This window comes from Gopherus flavomarginatus, chromosome 25, assembly GCF_025201925.1.
Source record: "Gopherus flavomarginatus isolate rGopFla2 chromosome 25, rGopFla2.mat.asm, whole genome shotgun sequence".
Taxonomy (NCBI): Eukaryota; Metazoa; Chordata; order Testudines; family Testudinidae; genus Gopherus; species Gopherus flavomarginatus.
The window spans coordinates 6,974,468-6,990,330 of NC_066641.1; the positions used below are offsets into that span (position 1 = coordinate 6,974,468).

General features: G+C 49.3%; 1 protein-coding gene across 2 annotated transcripts in view; it reads left to right on the forward strand.

Annotated features, from left to right (window-relative positions):
* The window catches only part of ACE (angiotensin I converting enzyme), a 57,191-nt gene extending 55,903 nt beyond the window's left edge, over nt 1-1,288 (forward strand). For both annotated transcript variants that reach the window (XM_050935141.1, XM_050935142.1), the window contains exon 25: nt 503-1,288. In XM_050935141.1, coding sequence (XP_050791098.1) covers nt 503-687 — 185 coding nt within the window. In that variant the 3' untranslated portion in view covers nt 688-1,288. The remainder of the gene's footprint in view (nt 1-502) is intronic.
* Nucleotides 1,289-15,863: the final 14,575 nt, after the last annotated feature.

Consider the following 15,863-nt stretch of genomic DNA (forward strand, 5'->3'; position numbering starts at 1 on the left):
GAGCTTTCGCTGCTGCTCTGTGGGATTCAGCCTCCAGGGCTGTCAGTCATCGCCGGCATGAGGTTCACACTCGCGGACCAGGTCCATTCACGGGTGGGGTTGGAAGGGATTGAAATGAGGCTGCTCTGTTTGGGAAGTGGGAGGGCTGGAGTGGGGGAGTGCAGGCAGCTTCCTGTCACAGTCGCACCCCACACAACGCATCATGAGGCGCTTAGCTCACTCGCTGACAAGACAGCCTGGTGCTTAGGCTCCTTCACCCGTACACCCGGCCCTGGCAAACCAGTAGCAACAGACGCTTCCCCACAAGCCAGAGGCCTGTTTTCAAACGCTCGCTGGGCAGGGACCCACCCGTGGGTCTGGGGTGTTTGTCTGCCGACAATCCCCTGGGGCTACGTGGCTCCACTTGCGCAGAGGAATAGGGCCTTCGCAGATCCACCCATTTGCCGTGTGCCCACCCACCAAATTGCTCCAACCCCCCCTTTTCTTCTTACTTCTCAATCAGGTCAAGCACAGTCTAAAGTCAGTTTCCTGGGGATGTCACTGGATAGCAAGCAAGCCGCGGCGGGCCAGTGGGTCCTGCTTGTCCTCGGACTCCTCCTCCTCATTGCCACCATCGTCTTGGGAGTCAAATTCCGCTTCTCAAGGAGGAGGGCTCACAAATCCAGCTCGGAAATGGAACTGAAGTAATGCCGAACCTCACTCCTTTCCTTTGCCATGTGTGCCCACATGGGCCTAGTGTGTGTGTGTGTGTGTGTGCGTGTGTGTGTGTGTGTGTGGTGTGTGTGCGCACACATATGGGCCTGTGTGTGTCAGGGGCGTGTGTGCGAGCCTCATGTGGCGCTGAGGCAGGAGTGCAATCGGATGCATAGGACTCTTCCTTCCAATCAGGTCAAAACTTTTGGACTATGCAAGAGCCAAAGCAGAAGAGAATTATTTATTTGTCAGTGTTTGGATTCCCGGAAAAAAGAACCCCAAGACGAGGAGTGGGGTCACGTGGCTTGTTTCTTATGCCCCCTGGGGCTGATGGGCCAGTTTGAATCAACGTTGCATTGATGAATTCCCTAGTGATTGGAAATGGTTTTATTAATTGAGCAGGGGGGTCGGTTTGTGCCTGGAAGTCATTTCCGCAGCTCCGCTGTGCGGTTGGCTCATGTTCGCAGTGGGAAGCGTTTTGCGGGAAAAGGGCTGTTTGCTTCCCAACAGAGTCCCTCCCTCAGGCGTGCCCACCTGCCAGGCTGTTTACATGCATGGATGAAAAATAAAACATCATGTTTTTCCCCCTGTAAAATGTCCCTGTTGTTTATTCAGGGAGTGGCAAGAGGCAGCCTTCTGTTATACTCACAGCACGTACACATACAGATAACAACAGAAATCCTCTTGCTGGAAGGTTGCAAAGTAACAGTTTTATTTCTTAGAATCCAGAACCCTAACACGCAACAACCAAAACCAGAGCGAGACAAAGCAGGCTGCTCCTGAAAGCAGAGAGGCACAACTTACCCTACCTTACTCTGGGCTGGCTTGCTGCAAGCTGCCTCTGATCACATGCTTCCCGACAAAGCCCCCTAGCCTGTGACCAGGACCAGGAAACCCCTGAGCACGGTAAGCAAGTGATAGCTTACAGTTTTAATACAGTTTTCCATACACCACACCCTCTGTCTCTAGACCCTCCAGGGCCAAAAAGCTGGTTAGAAAAGTGAGGAATGAGGAAATAAAGTCAACCACACCTTCCCCACCAAACAATCCCCTTTTCCCTGTGGACCAAGCTCACTTCTGGGAGATGCTACATCAGACCTCCCCTGTGATGATATTTTTGCTGCCACACTGCCTCAGAAATGAAATATGTCTGCATTTTGGTGTGGATGGATTCAGCAGTGTGCTTAATTTTACATGAGTAGTTCCACTGAAGTCAGTGAGATGCCTCATGAGTAAAGCATGTGCCTTCATAGAATATCAGGGTTGGAAGGGACCTCAGGAGGTCATCTAATCCAACCCCCTGCTCAAAGCAGGACCAATCCCCTGACTGATTTTTACCCCAGATCCCTAAATGGCCCTCTCAAGGCTTGAGCTCACAGCTCTGGGTTTAGCAGGCCAATGCTCAAACCACTGAACTACTCCCGTGCTTTGCTAAATTGGAGCCTTGGATTCTTGCTTGCTTGTGCTCCAGAGCTGTGCCTTCAGACCATGTAGCTTCTCCCAAGCATACACGTGTGTCCGATTCTCCATACTTAAACACCACAGCTCTGGACTCAGACCCCTGGGGGCTGCACAGTCACACGCCCGACTCCGTTGTCTGAGAGCAACACCTTGGAAATTCCCGAAACGAAACAAAAAACCTTCTTTGAATCGTGTGTTACAATTGCTAAGTGGCTTGAGATGGGCTGGCTGGCTGGACAGCTGCATAACCTGGGTATGTGGCCCCAGAATCTGCTTCCATCCCTATGGTTCACACGGCTTACTGGGTATTTATAAACCACGGCGCTTTACAGAGCATGGAAAAGACCTGGGCCCAATTCCTCCCCCTTCCCCCCCGGTGTTGCCCCTTGGGAGGGGGTGCAGAAGGCTTCCACCAAATGTAAATGAGGGAAAATTCTGCTTTGCTAGTGTTCTGCTTACACAGAATGACTAAGGCCCCATTCCCACTGCCCTGGACAGTCACAGGCGTCCTTACACCCATTTTGTGCGGATGTCAGTGACCCCCCAAGTTATTAGGCAATGGTGTATCGGGCCTGTTGAACCTGCCCTGAAGAGGTCCTGGGCCAATACAGCAGGAGACTGAAAAGGCAGCACGATCAGCCTAGCGGTGATGTTTCAAAGAGCCCGTTTGGCGTCCATCACCTCTGAGACACTCGCTAGATAGACGTGGACTTGCTACTGCAGGTGGAACTTAGCACCTCAGCTGCTCTTTAGGTACAAGCTGGCCAGGAAATGGGATTTCCAGTTGGGGAAATTCTGACCGTTTGAAATTTGATTTTATTCTGGATTTGGATGAGACGTAGACATTTCCGACTGCTTTGGACTTTCCACTCGGTGGGAAATTTTGTCGCTTCGTTTTGATTTGGAACAAAACCAAAGGTCAAACTGTCGGAATTTACCGCAGAATAGAAATGCCAGAAAAGGTCAGTTTGCAACCATTGCAACGTTTCATTTTGATAATGTCGGAACCTTACAATAGAATATAAAACGTTGAATCTATGCAGGGCTTCTGTTCTGGGGGGTTATTTTGTGGGGGTTATTTTTAGCAATTTTTCAGTTTTATGTAGATAGCCAAGAATTGGGGGGGGACGGGTGCTTTGGGAATTTCTTGCTTTCTATTATAATCAATCTCTCTTTGTACTGTTTCCTGGAGTGCGCTAACATAGTTCTGTTTCAAACCGCACTGCATTAAACTTTAGTGCACACCAGCAGGGTCTACACAGACCAATGAGTGTGCAACACCCGCATGTGCTTTAGAAATCACAACCCCATAGTGCGCACTGCTGCTCAGTGCAGACAAGCCCTTAGATACAAGTAACCAGTTCTGGTGCTTAGCCAATAAATGCTGATTTCTTTTTATTTTAGTTTAGTTGTATCTGGAGTGTTTTATTGGTGTTTATTGGTTAAAACCTAATATCAGAAGCCCTAAGTATATATAATATTAAATGGATAATATAATAATCCAGTGGTTTTCAACTTTTTCATTTGCGGACTCTTAAAAAAAACATTTCAAATGAAGTTGCGGACCCCTTTGGAAATCTTAGATGTATTCTGCGGACCCCCAGGGGCCTGTGGACCACAGATTGAAAACTGCTGTTCTATGGTAACAACCTTTTGATATTAGGAATGACAATATACAAAAACCTGTAGGAGAACACTTCAATCTCCCTGGACACACAATAGCAGATTTAAAGGTAACCATCATACAGCAAAAAAAATTCAGGACCAGACTTCAAAGAGAAACTGCTGAGCTTCAGTTCATCTGCAAATTTGACACCATCAGCTCAGGATTAAACAAAGACTGTGAATGGCTTGCCAACTACAAAAGCAGTTTCTCTTCCCTTGGTTTTCACACCTCAACTGCTAGAAGAGGGCCTCCTCCTCCCTGATTGAACTAACCTCATTATTTCTAGACTACTTCTTGCTTGCATATATATACCTGCCTCTGGAAATTTCCACTACATGCATCCGACGAAGTGGGTATTCACCCACAAAAGCTCATGCTCCAATACGTCTGTTAGTCTATAAGGTACCACAGGACTCTCTGCTGCTTTAACAACCTTTTGTGGCCCCCTTAGAAATAGTCTGCAGCCCCCCAGGGACCACAGGTTGAAGACCACTGTAATAATATAGAATGTTGATTTCACTGACGTTTGCTTCGGAAAAGTGTCCAAACGATTTTCTTGTCTTGATAAGGAAAAATGTTTCCTTGTTTTATCTGGTTTTGAATAATTCAAAGAGACTAGATACAAGTCTAAAACCAAAGAAAGCAATAGAACATTTTTCCTTTATCAAGGCAAGAAAATCAGTGTGATTTGTTTGGACACTTCTCTGAAGAAAATGTCAGAGAAACTGATACGTTCTTGCAAAACGGTTCAACTTCAACTCACCGGGATTTGCCCGATGGACATCTGCTCTGTCAGAAATGGCCTGACCAGCTCTAGTTATGGGGGGGTGGGCTGCAATGGGGGCCTGGGCTTATTAGTCAGATGATGAAGCCAGTGGAAAATTCCACTTGCCAGGCTTGGGGGAGTTGTACCCCAGTTAGCTGATCAGTGCCCTGCGCTCCGCTTGAGGTTCGCAGCAGCCCAGCTGCCATGTGTTTATGTAAGAGCAAGGAGGGCACTGGAGTCAGCAATCAGCTGCATGCCTCCTGATCTCTCTGCCTCCCCCATTATCTCTGCATCAGGCACACTGGGACTCCCCCCGCCTTTCTTCTCCTGAGTCTGTAAACAAGACCAGTATTTACTCTGCGGTGATTAGGCACAAAACTAATCCCAGGCCAGGGATTTATTGCAGCCTTAAACAGCCAAGAGCTCAAACAGCCCCCAGTGTCAGGGGCTGGAGAGCTGAGAGTTTCCATACCATCGTCCTTCTGAGGATCTCCAAGCCCCTTCCAGAGGGGAAACTGAGGCACAGACATGCTACAACAAGTCTCTGGCAGAGTTGGGAATAGAACCAAGGAATCCCCACTCCCAAACGTGCATTGAATCCTGCCTCTTTGCTAGATGCAGCGCTATACATCGCATACTTTATGTAATACTGCTAGCTCTGTGATAGGACGTGGGACGGCGTGTCTGACAAACTGCTTTTATCATGCACTCCACTGCACTCTGCCCACTGATCCGCTCCACCGGAACAACTTCTGACATCCCACCCCACTGCCACCAGGAATGTTCCTCCCCCAGTCCCCTAAGTGAAGTGCAAGATGACGCCATTTCACCTTAGGTGGGGGACAAGTTTAAGGGCTGGAACCCTTAAGTGCTAGAAGCATTAGCTTCCTCCTGTGGCTGAGTTTGGAATTTTCCCCATCCCAAGAGGCGCAGCTCTTGTTGGTAGCCTGGGGACTTTGTGAGATCTCAGCCCTTAAGTGAGGGGATTTAAAGGGAACTGAGTTTGGATCATTTATTTTCCAGGTGTTCAAGTAGGATTCATTATTTGCCCCCTTCTGAGGCCTGTGCCATTGGAATCCTGGCACCCAGACGGCCTGGCTTTTCAGGCAGAGGACTGCAAATGCTCAGCTGTCTCTGACAGGTTTGGATAAAACATGTGGCATTAGCCAAAGCAAGAGCAACCCATTGTATGGAAATCAAAACATGCATAAGTGCCCTTTGCTCCCCTTCTAGGATTTCTTTCTTCTATTTCTTACAAAAATAGGAAACCCAAAGGAAAAACTATTACAATGGGATGTCACAGTGGGGTCTAAACAGCTTGCTGGGTCACTGTAGCTGGGTATAAAATGATCTGTCATCGTTAGGGTTCAGAGTTAACAAACCAACTTACCAAGAAGGGGTTAAAGAGCTCCTTTGATCACATTTAGCCCAAGCCTGCCACACCTGTGAGGCTTGTCAAGCCTGGGGAGGGTGGCCCTTTAAAAGGGAGGATCTCAGCTCAGTGAGAGGTGGCCCTCTGAAGCAAGCAGGATTGGAATGCAGGGCTTCCTTACTTCCTGGGGAGAGTGCTCTGGCTTTGGAAGCCCTGTCAGTAAGGGGAGTGGCTGGCTTTGGAGCCCTGGAACCCTGCTTATTTGGATGCCCAGGGGGTAGGCATTTGGCTCTCCTCCCAGGGGCTGCTTCTTCCTCACACTCTGTGGGCCTGCAGGGACCCCACCTCTTGTGGATTATAGAAGTATTTTGCTTTTTTAATGATTCATTTTGACTGCTGTGAAGGGGAAAAACTCCCTAAGAGACACAGCTGGAGGGCCATGCCCTGGATTCCGAAACCCATCTAAGGTAATGCTGCTATTCAGAGGAGGAGCGCCGGGATAAGAGAGGTGCCCATCCTTGCCAGAGAAATGGTATGAGGCTTATAAGCGTTTGCTTTTCATTGGTTACTATTGGGGAAACATCAATCTCGCTGCACAGGCTCGAACAGGTGGGGAAAATATTTCCACTGACCATCAGAATTTACAGCAAGGCAAAGGAAGAGAAGCGCTGCTTGCAAGTCAGTTAGTTTGCGCTAAGGGTGTTGACTCTGTATTTTAACATGTGATGTTGACAACTTATTTTAACAGCTATAAAACTAACTCTTTGAATCTCAGCCTTTACCGTCATTACATTGTTAATGTCTCATGCACACACACACCTCCATCATTTCCTGCCACTGTGGCAATTTAAGTTGATAAAAGTTGAAGGGGGGGCAGGGAGGGAGCCTTAGAAATGAACCCATTGCACCAATGAAACAAGCCAGGGCAGCTGGCCCTGCTCACAGCTCAGCCTTGAACAGATGTCACTGCATCAGTTACACTCCAGTCAAATGCTGAAGGTTTTATGTGTAAGGGGAGGGAGGGCTAGCTTTGCTTCATGAAAGCTCTGAGGCACAAGATGTAGCCAGATATTGGTATTCCTAGCTGCTGTGCGCTGGCCCAGTTTGACCTGTGGTTTTCAGAAATCTGATCTGTGCCGGGGCTTTCTGTACAATCACTGCTGTAGCTCTCTCTGCAACCCTGGGGCACTAGAAAATCTTAATTTTTTTTTAACGCTCAGTTTCTCCCATAATCACAGGACTCCAGGAGCTGGGACTTTAAGAAGGCCCAAATAAGACTTGTAATAAAATCATGAGAGCTGGCAATGTTGCAGAGTGGTCTGCGTGGTCTTGTTCTGTCCTTCCCCTGTATTTAGCTTGTGAGCAGGATGCTTGCTGAATGGCAAACTCCAAACATAGAATCATAGGTTATTAGGGCTGGAAGAGACCTCAAGAGATCATCTAGTCCAACCCCCTGCTCAAAGCAGGACCAATCCCCAAATCCCTAAATGGCCCCCTCAATGATTGAACTCAGCCCTGGGTTTAGCAGGCCAATGCTCAAACCACTGAGCTATTACAAGTTTGGTTTAAAAATCAGGAATTGAAGAATAAACTATGGGTTCTTTTTATTTGCTTTCTGGCCTTTGAGCACTTGGGTCACATTTGCGAGCTTTTCTTGGCAACCAAGTGGGCTGGAATCTTCCTCTCTTATTTTAAATGAAAGCTGAGCTTTTCAGGAAATCACAGGACTCCAGGCACTGGGGCTTTAGGGAAAATACCAAATAGAAGAAGATTCACGATGAAATCACAAGAGTTGGCAACTGGAGAAGGTGGATTTTGGACAAATTTTTTTTTTTTTGCTAAAAAAAAAAATTGGTTTCACTGAATTGCTCATGTCAAACCCTCTGCTTCTCCCTATACCCCGAAAAAATAATAAAATCTGTAAGGCTAAATACTTTGAGGTGTAGGGTGTGTGGTTTTTTTTTTAAGCCTGAAATCAAAACAAACCACTTTGTTTGACCTACAATGATTGTTTGATTTGCTAAAATTTTAGTTTTTGGTTCAACCCCAACCACTTATATTTTCTTGTAAAGTGCCTGTGAACCAAAAAGCCATTATTAATCACACAGCTGGATTGAAGACATTGCTCTTGTAAATTTCAGCACCCTGGCCCACAATCTCAGGGGGGAAATGGAAGCAGAGAAGCTGACAACAGGGGTGTCGGTAATTTCCTGCCTTGCTGTGTGCCACCCATCCAGATTACAGCACCCCAACAACGCCTAGCCTTTTCTGAGGGGGACATGGCCCAGTCCTCCAGGCCGCTGTGTCTCGTCTCTTGTAAGAAAGTGAGTCTGATGACCGGGCTGCTGAAATAGCTAGGAAGCCTGGGGATTAAGCAGACAACTATTTTCAGGAGTCTGCTGATTAACAGTGCCACAGGGGTGCCACCATATGGCCATTTTAATGCAAGACTGATGAGTGCAGCACAGTGGTGGCCTCAGTGTTACAGCACAGGACAGCATTCCAGTGCAAAGTCACAGGCTGTGCAAAGCACCACGTGCAAAGGTACAACGGTGTAGTGCGATACCACCGTGCAACACAATGTGAGAACACCGTGCACATAGCAATGCCGCGCTGCATGCCCTGCAGCTTCTCCAGCATGTCCCGTGCAATGCCGCTTTGGGGCATGCAGGCTGCCCAGAGCTGCATTTTTCATTTTATTGCCAGCTGAACGACAGCTGGGATGTGGTGGGTTTGCTGCTGGCAGGCGGGGGAGGCACCTGTGGAGCTGAAGCAGAATTATTGGGAAGGATGGCGACACTCCACAGCTGGCTAAATCCACCTCTCACCTGGGGAGGGCAGCATCCATCTCCGTGAGGACGGATCTCGTGGCTGCCAAGTTGCGCACATCACCAGTATGTCTGGTATCGACGCAAGCCTGGGGGTGGAGGTGGCAGATCACAAGTGAGAGGGGGCCAGTGGAGGAACGGTGCCTGAGAAGCTTGTGGTGTCGGTCAGCTCTGTACAGCAGCTACGTTCCCTCCTGAAATCCACAATCTTTGGGAGGACACGGTCAGCTGCCTGGATAAAGAGGATGCAGCCAGCAGCCTGAATCCCTGCAGAGGGAGCAGGGAAAGCAGTGGTGTCCACCATTAGACTTAGGGTGACCAGACAGCAGGTGTGAAAAATCAGGACAGGGGGCTGGGGGGTAATAGGAGCCTATATAAGAAAAAGACCCAAAAATCAAGACTGTCCCTATAAAATTGGGACAACTGGTCACCCTAATTAGACTTGCAGAGCACTCAGCTTGGAAAAGGGCTTTGATGCAGAAGGCCTCGGATCTACCTGAGCTGTGCTTGAAGCACGGCCTGGATCAATGGGGGTGCTGGCTCTGGGACAGCCTGAAATGATGCCCCTAAGGGATCAAGGGTGTGGCTCACTTCTCCTTCTCTGTTGGCCGTGTGTGTGTGTGTGTGTGTGTGTGTGTGATTTCTCCTCTCCCCAATATCCTCTGGGGTGTTATCTTTAGGGGGGTGGAATTCGGTGGCAGGATTAAAGGAAGAAGGGTTAGGAAAGGCTGGGTGTTTACGGGGCACCCTGATGTTGCCTCCCAAGAGCAGGGCCCATCAAGTGGCACCCATGGCCCTGTTGTTATGTCTGGCTTAGGGTGGACTCCAGCTGGCTGCAAAGAGACTTCAGAGGATCGGCGGGGCTCCACTGAGCCCAGCCCTGTTCACCCAGGCAATGACCGGAGCCTGGTGCCATCACCAGGTTCCGGGGAGGTTTCAGTGAGAAAAGCCACTATTCCAAGCCCTTGGGCTGCAGAGCCGCTTCACAGGCACCTCCCGTCCTCACTGCATGGGGGTGGGGAGGGATCTGTCCTACTCGACCCCAGTGTGATGGCTCCTTCGGAAAGCCCAAGACGAAAATCAATACAGACAAGTGCAAAGTCCTTCACTTAGGAAGGAAAAATCAAAGGCATAACTCTGACATGGGGACTCACCAGCGAGGAGGTCGTGCTGCTGAAAAGGATCCAGGGGTTATAGTGGATTGCAAATTGAATATGAGTCAACACTGTGGTGCAGGTGCAAAAAAGGTTAATCTCGTTCTGGCCTGGACAGGCATGGTGGATGTAAGACACGGGAGGTCATTGTCCCGCTCTGCTGGGCACTGGGGAGGCCTCAGCTGGAGCACTGGGTCCAGTTCTGGGCACTGTGCGTTAGCAAAGATGTGGACAAATTAGACAGAGGCCGGAAGAGAGCAACAAAAATGATCAAAGGTTTAGAGAACCTGACCTCTGGAGAAAAGACTGGGGGAGTAGGGGGCAGATAACAGTCTGCAAATCTGCTAAGGGCTGTTAGAGAAGGGACTGTAATCAATTAATCTCCATGTCCACTGAAAGTAATGGGCTTAATCTCCAGCAAGGGAGATTTCAGTTAGATATTAGGAAAAGCTTTCTAACTGTCTGGAACGGGCTTCCCAGGGAGGTCGTGGGGTCCCCAGCCTTGGAGGATTTTAAAGATCTGGGTGGACAAATGCCCCGTAGGGTTGGTCTGGGTTTACTGGGTTCTGCCTCGGTGCAGGGGCCGGGACTCCTTGAAGTCCCTTCCAGACCCACGTTTCTCTGATTTCTATTACTTTGGCCTCTGCACCCAGAAGAGGACACAGTGCAGAAGCTCGAATGCTGCAGGAGAGATTCCCCTTCTCCCGTGTTCCTGGGGCTGGCCATGGCCACAGGCCACCATGGTGCAGCCACTAGCTACTGAGGAGAAGGTTTAGGCTGTGGGGGGGCTACACAAATCCCTCCCACAGACCTGCTACCTCTAATCCAGGCCCATCTTCCCTCCACATGAGCAAAGGCCCTGCTAAGTCCATTGCCCTCCCCTACCCCAGGGGCCAGCCAGGGCCTGGTCTATTGCCCCGGTTTGGAGGTTCTATTATTAGGCTGCAGCGAGATGCTGGCCCAGGCCTCCCAGCTAAGGCAGGAATGGGAGGGGGCACAGGGATAAGTGGTGCCACATTCCTCACATTCTCTCACCCACAGGGACAAGAAGCTCATGGAAAATTACTGCTGGCACGGGCAGAAACAGTCACTCTTCAGAGTTAGTCACACAGGGACCCAGGAGGGGTGACTGCCTCTTGGGAGGAGCCCAGCGGCTCTCAACAGAGAGGAGGGGGAGGCTGCTTCTCAGACCAGCATAGCCCCAGTGTGGGTCGCCTGGCACCCCAGGCATCACCCCATGCCGGGAGCCAGGAGTGGGAAGCACAGGGCTCTGAGCTGGACTATTCTCTGGGGGCTCTTTCAACCCCTTGTGAGGTCCCTTTCTGTCTCAGAGCCCTGCAGAGGGATGGGACCTGCTCCAGGGGAATTACGCTCCTAGCCAACCGCTAGGAGCGAGAGGAGATTTGGGTCCCAGTGCTGGGGCCATGTGCTGTGTCAGAAGCAGGATCCACCCCCATGGCGCTTTTGCCACAGGGAAAGCTCAGGTATGTGGCGACAGGGGAGGGAGTACAGGGCTCCCTGCTGTTTGGGAGCGGTCAGGTGTGCTATGGAGTGTAACTCTCTGCATGGACAGCAGATGTCCCCACTCATCTCTTCCAGGGGCCTGGGCTGTGTTTGCCTGGAATGCTTGGACCCAGGGCATCATGGAGCTGGCTGGAAGCTGGGACTGGGGACCCCCTGATTTCATTTAGCAGAGGAACAGAAGGGAAGCTGGGGTCTAAGCCAAGCACCATCAGTGTTACATCATAGAGCAGTATTCCCGTGCAAAGTTACGTGCAATGCAACTCTGCACGACATGCAATGCTGCAACAGTATAGTGCAAAACAATTGTGCAACACAATGCGGCATGAAATGCGACAGCACAGTGCACGGAGAAATGCCATGCTGCATGCCCTGCAGCTTCTCCAGGCAACCCCTTAGCTGCGCTGAGTGGCTGCTTCATGTCCTTTCTCGTCAGCTCTTTCCCTAGTGTAAGTTCGTCCGTGATCAAATTCCTGATCGACACTGATATCCTGACCCGACAGCAAACACAGGAGGCCGGAAGCCAAGTGCAAAGCGAACCAGAGAGCTCAGAGCCGTGGGGGCAGATTTGATCCTAATGACTTTAGAATCCTGCACCCAGCAAGAGGAGCTAAACAGGCCAGGTAGCAAAGGTCCCTAGTGCATTGCTGTCAGGCTGGCTTCTTGTTATTGACTGTCATGTGACCAAATGCTGGGGTTGCCATGTGGAAGTTGTGGAGCTGTGTGTGTGTGTGTGTGTGTAAAAAGCCAGATTCTGATCTCGGTTCCACCCGTGTAAATCCAGAGGACATTCATTATTAACAACATGAATTCACACTGACACCACGTGAGGTCAGAAACTGGGCTATTGTGCTTGCTACAAACACACCATCCGGGGGCATTGAAGATGCTGGAGTCTGCTTGGGATTCAGGAGCCAGTAGTCAGCTAAATATTCATCTGGCCTTGACCCTGCCTCTCTCACACAACACAGCATAATATGGGACCGTCTGATGAGACAGCTAGGGAAGAGGTTTGCAGTCACAGCGTAGCAATCGGCGCGTGGATCCTCGAATCCAGCACGCTGCACTCTCATTAGTACTGCTAAGAGCTTTCTGCTCCATGGCCTTGTAAGGGGCAGTGGAAGAAAGAAAATTGCTTTGGATTCAAAAGCAATTCGGTTTTTACTGCTTGACAATGGAGCGTATAGTGGAAGCACTTGATGCTACATCTCCCCAGCCCTGCGCAGCATGGGAGATTGGGTTTCACCCAGGGTTAAATTGTGGATGGTATGAGATGCCCCCAAACATACAAACTCCCCCCTCCCATGCTGTCACCTGGAAAGGACCCTCCCTGTCAGAGTCAGAATGACAACGACCTGCTTGGCCTCTAGACGTTACTGCAGTATCGATGGGCAGTAACAACCCCCATGGCTAATTAAAGACAATAACGATGCTTGTGTTTTATTCAACAGAATGGATCGTTTCGTGGGATTTTGCAGGAAGATGGTTACAGCAGGAGGCAGGACTTGTGGCCTCTATTCCCAGTCCTGACACAGAGTCGCTGTGTGACCTGGGGATGCCATAGCACTTAGCTGTGCCTCGGTTTCTTCACCAGCAAAATGGGGACAATTATGTTTCACAGAGGTGTTGGGCAGCTTAATTCATGGGTGATTGTAAAATGCTTTGAAGCCTGAGAGCCTCTAATGGAAAAAGCCAGAGGATTCAAGGACTGAGATATTTGTGACTCGCGCCGTGAGGAACTGGGCCAGGTGATGGGGTTTATGAGGGGGCCTCTGACTCATGCAAAATGAAAAGATCAGTGTTTTCTTGCTCTCATCTTCAGCACTCCAGTCCAATGTCATCCCCGCCCCCACGGCTCCCCTCTGATGAATGGGCTCCTGTCTTGGAAGGATGAGTTAATCTGCTGGGAGACTATTCCGGGGAGATGACATCCTCCATCATGCAGCCTGACAGGCTGTTCCGAGTGCCACTGACAGGCCAGAGACACCAATAAGTCACCGGGCAGAGGTAGTCGCCCGCCTGTGCTGTCACTGGACTCACAAGAGCCTGCTTCAGCCATGGAAGAGACTCAAGCAGAAATAGATGCAAACAAGTGAGGGGCTTGCCTAAATCTCTGCCTTCTCTTTAATCCCCCATGCCCCTGTTCTACCAGTTTGACTCTATTGACTTCGATGGAGTTACTCTTGCCTGGCACGGGTGTAAGTGACAGGAGAATCAGGCTGAGAGTGCAATCCACTGGGTTTAGGCTCCTGAGTCATTTAAAAGTACCCCAGCGAAATTAGAGACTTCATTTAAAGACAGCTTGGAAAGAAAGAAAGAAGCTTGTGCCTTTTTTCACGTCTCTAGGATGGAAACAGAAGCCCTGAGAAGGGGGTGGTTTGTTTTTTTAAAAAAAGGTTTTCTTTCCTGCTAATTTTTTACATTAGCAATTTCAGGTTTTATCTGCCCTGGAAAATTCTATAGTGACTGGAGAGCTAATGAAACAAGGATCTCGTAAGAGTCAAGAGCGTGAAAGTTGAGCAATTGAGAGGAAAAGGAGAAGGGTGGTGGCTTTTGTTTGTTTATTTGTTAATCTTGGGGCTCGCTGGACTTGGTTCAGCTCCAGGCTCTGCCACAGGCTTTATGGGTGACCTTAGGCAAGTCACTTGGCCTCTCTGTGCCTCAGTTTCCCCACCCGTAAAATGAGGATAATTATACTGGCCTTTTTGTAAAGTGATTTGAGATCTACTAATAGAAAGCTCTGTATGAGAGCTAGGCATTCATTGTTATTGGTTTTTGCCAGTGAAAAGGGAGGAGAAAAGGGTGACAAAGTAATAAAAAAAAAGGTATTTTTGTTTCATATCAAATTGAAATGAATGTTTTCTCTCATTTCACTTTGATTAAAAATATAGAAAATTTGTATTGTTAAAAAACAAGAACAATTTTTCAGCCCAAAATGCCTGTGACAGAAAAATCACGGAATATCAGGATTGGAAGGGACCTCAACTAGTCCAACCCCCCGCTCAAAGCAGGACTAATCCCCAGACAGATTTTTTGCCTCAGATCCTTAAATGCCCCTCTCAAGGATTGAACTCATAACTGTGGATTGAGTAAGACAACGCTCAAACCACTGAGCTATCCCTCCAGCCATCCCTATTTAACCACTACACCACCTGAACATTTTGGAGAAAAGGTATCTTTGTTGAAAGCTCAGCACCAGCTGAGAGCAAGTGCCTATCATAAACATCTGTGAGACCTCCCACCAGTGCTCCAGCAAAGTCAGGGGTAGACGGTGTGAATATGCCTGATGTTTTAAAGCTAAGAGAAAAAAAAACCCTCTTTAAAACAAAAACACATCAACTGTCACGACTTTGTCATAAAGGGGACTTTTTTTTGAAAGGGGCAAGGACCCAATTTTTAAAAAGCCCTTTGAAGGCAAAATTCTCTTTGGTCTGAGAAAGCTGAATTTCCTTACCAGCATGAAGAAAAGAAAATGCCATTTCAAGCCTAGATCTAGGTGAGCAATGACCAAAAGCCACAGCCTTCTGGCAGCCGGTTGGTGGTTAAAGTGAAACAAGTGAGTAGGTCTCAACCTACCTCTTAGTGGACTTCAAAAGCACCGGAGAATGTAACAAGGCACTTTGTGCTTGCTGAGCTGCAGGCAGCCCTGTTCTGGGGAACAGCCTGGCAGACAGGTGCTGGGGATCATCGGCCGCAGCTGAACGGCATCAAGTGATGAGTCACAGGAGAGTGGTATAAATGGGGGCTGGGCGAGGCTGGGAGTCTATTCACCTGGTGTTGGAGCAAGAGGGGAGGGATAGTTCAGTGGTTTGAGCATTGGCCTGCTAAACCCAGGGTTGTGAGCTTAATCCTTGAGGGGGCCATTTGGGGATGGGCCCTGCTTTGAGCAGGGGGTTGGACTAGATGATCTCCTGAGGTCCCTTCTAACCCTGATAATCTATGATTCTATGACGGTCAGAGGGCAAGCAGGCTCTGGACTGAGGAATGGCTGAGCACTCAAAAGCACTTCGCTAACTGTCCAGTTCCTGCTGACTCCCAGTGGGAATTGGTTGCCTTCCTCCATCAGGTGCTTGTGACTATTGTGTAGGTTCACAGCCCAAGTAACCCCCCGCGTGTTACTGACAGTGCCCTCATGAGAAGCCTCAGCAGAGAGGCCAGTGATTGGATGGGCCCTGGAACCTGAACTTGCTTCTCCAGCACAGGAGTGAGGTCTGTTGGCTAGAGCCAGTGTGGGGAACTGTGATGATGGAAAGCTACAAGGGCAGAGCATGTTCTGGGGGAGGTGCGGGGCCTGTCAATCCACAGCTGAATTCACATGCACCTGGTTTACAAAATACAGCAGATGGTGGGGAAAGGCTTGAAAAACCATGTGAGCCAGGTGAGCATCCAAACTCAACTCTAA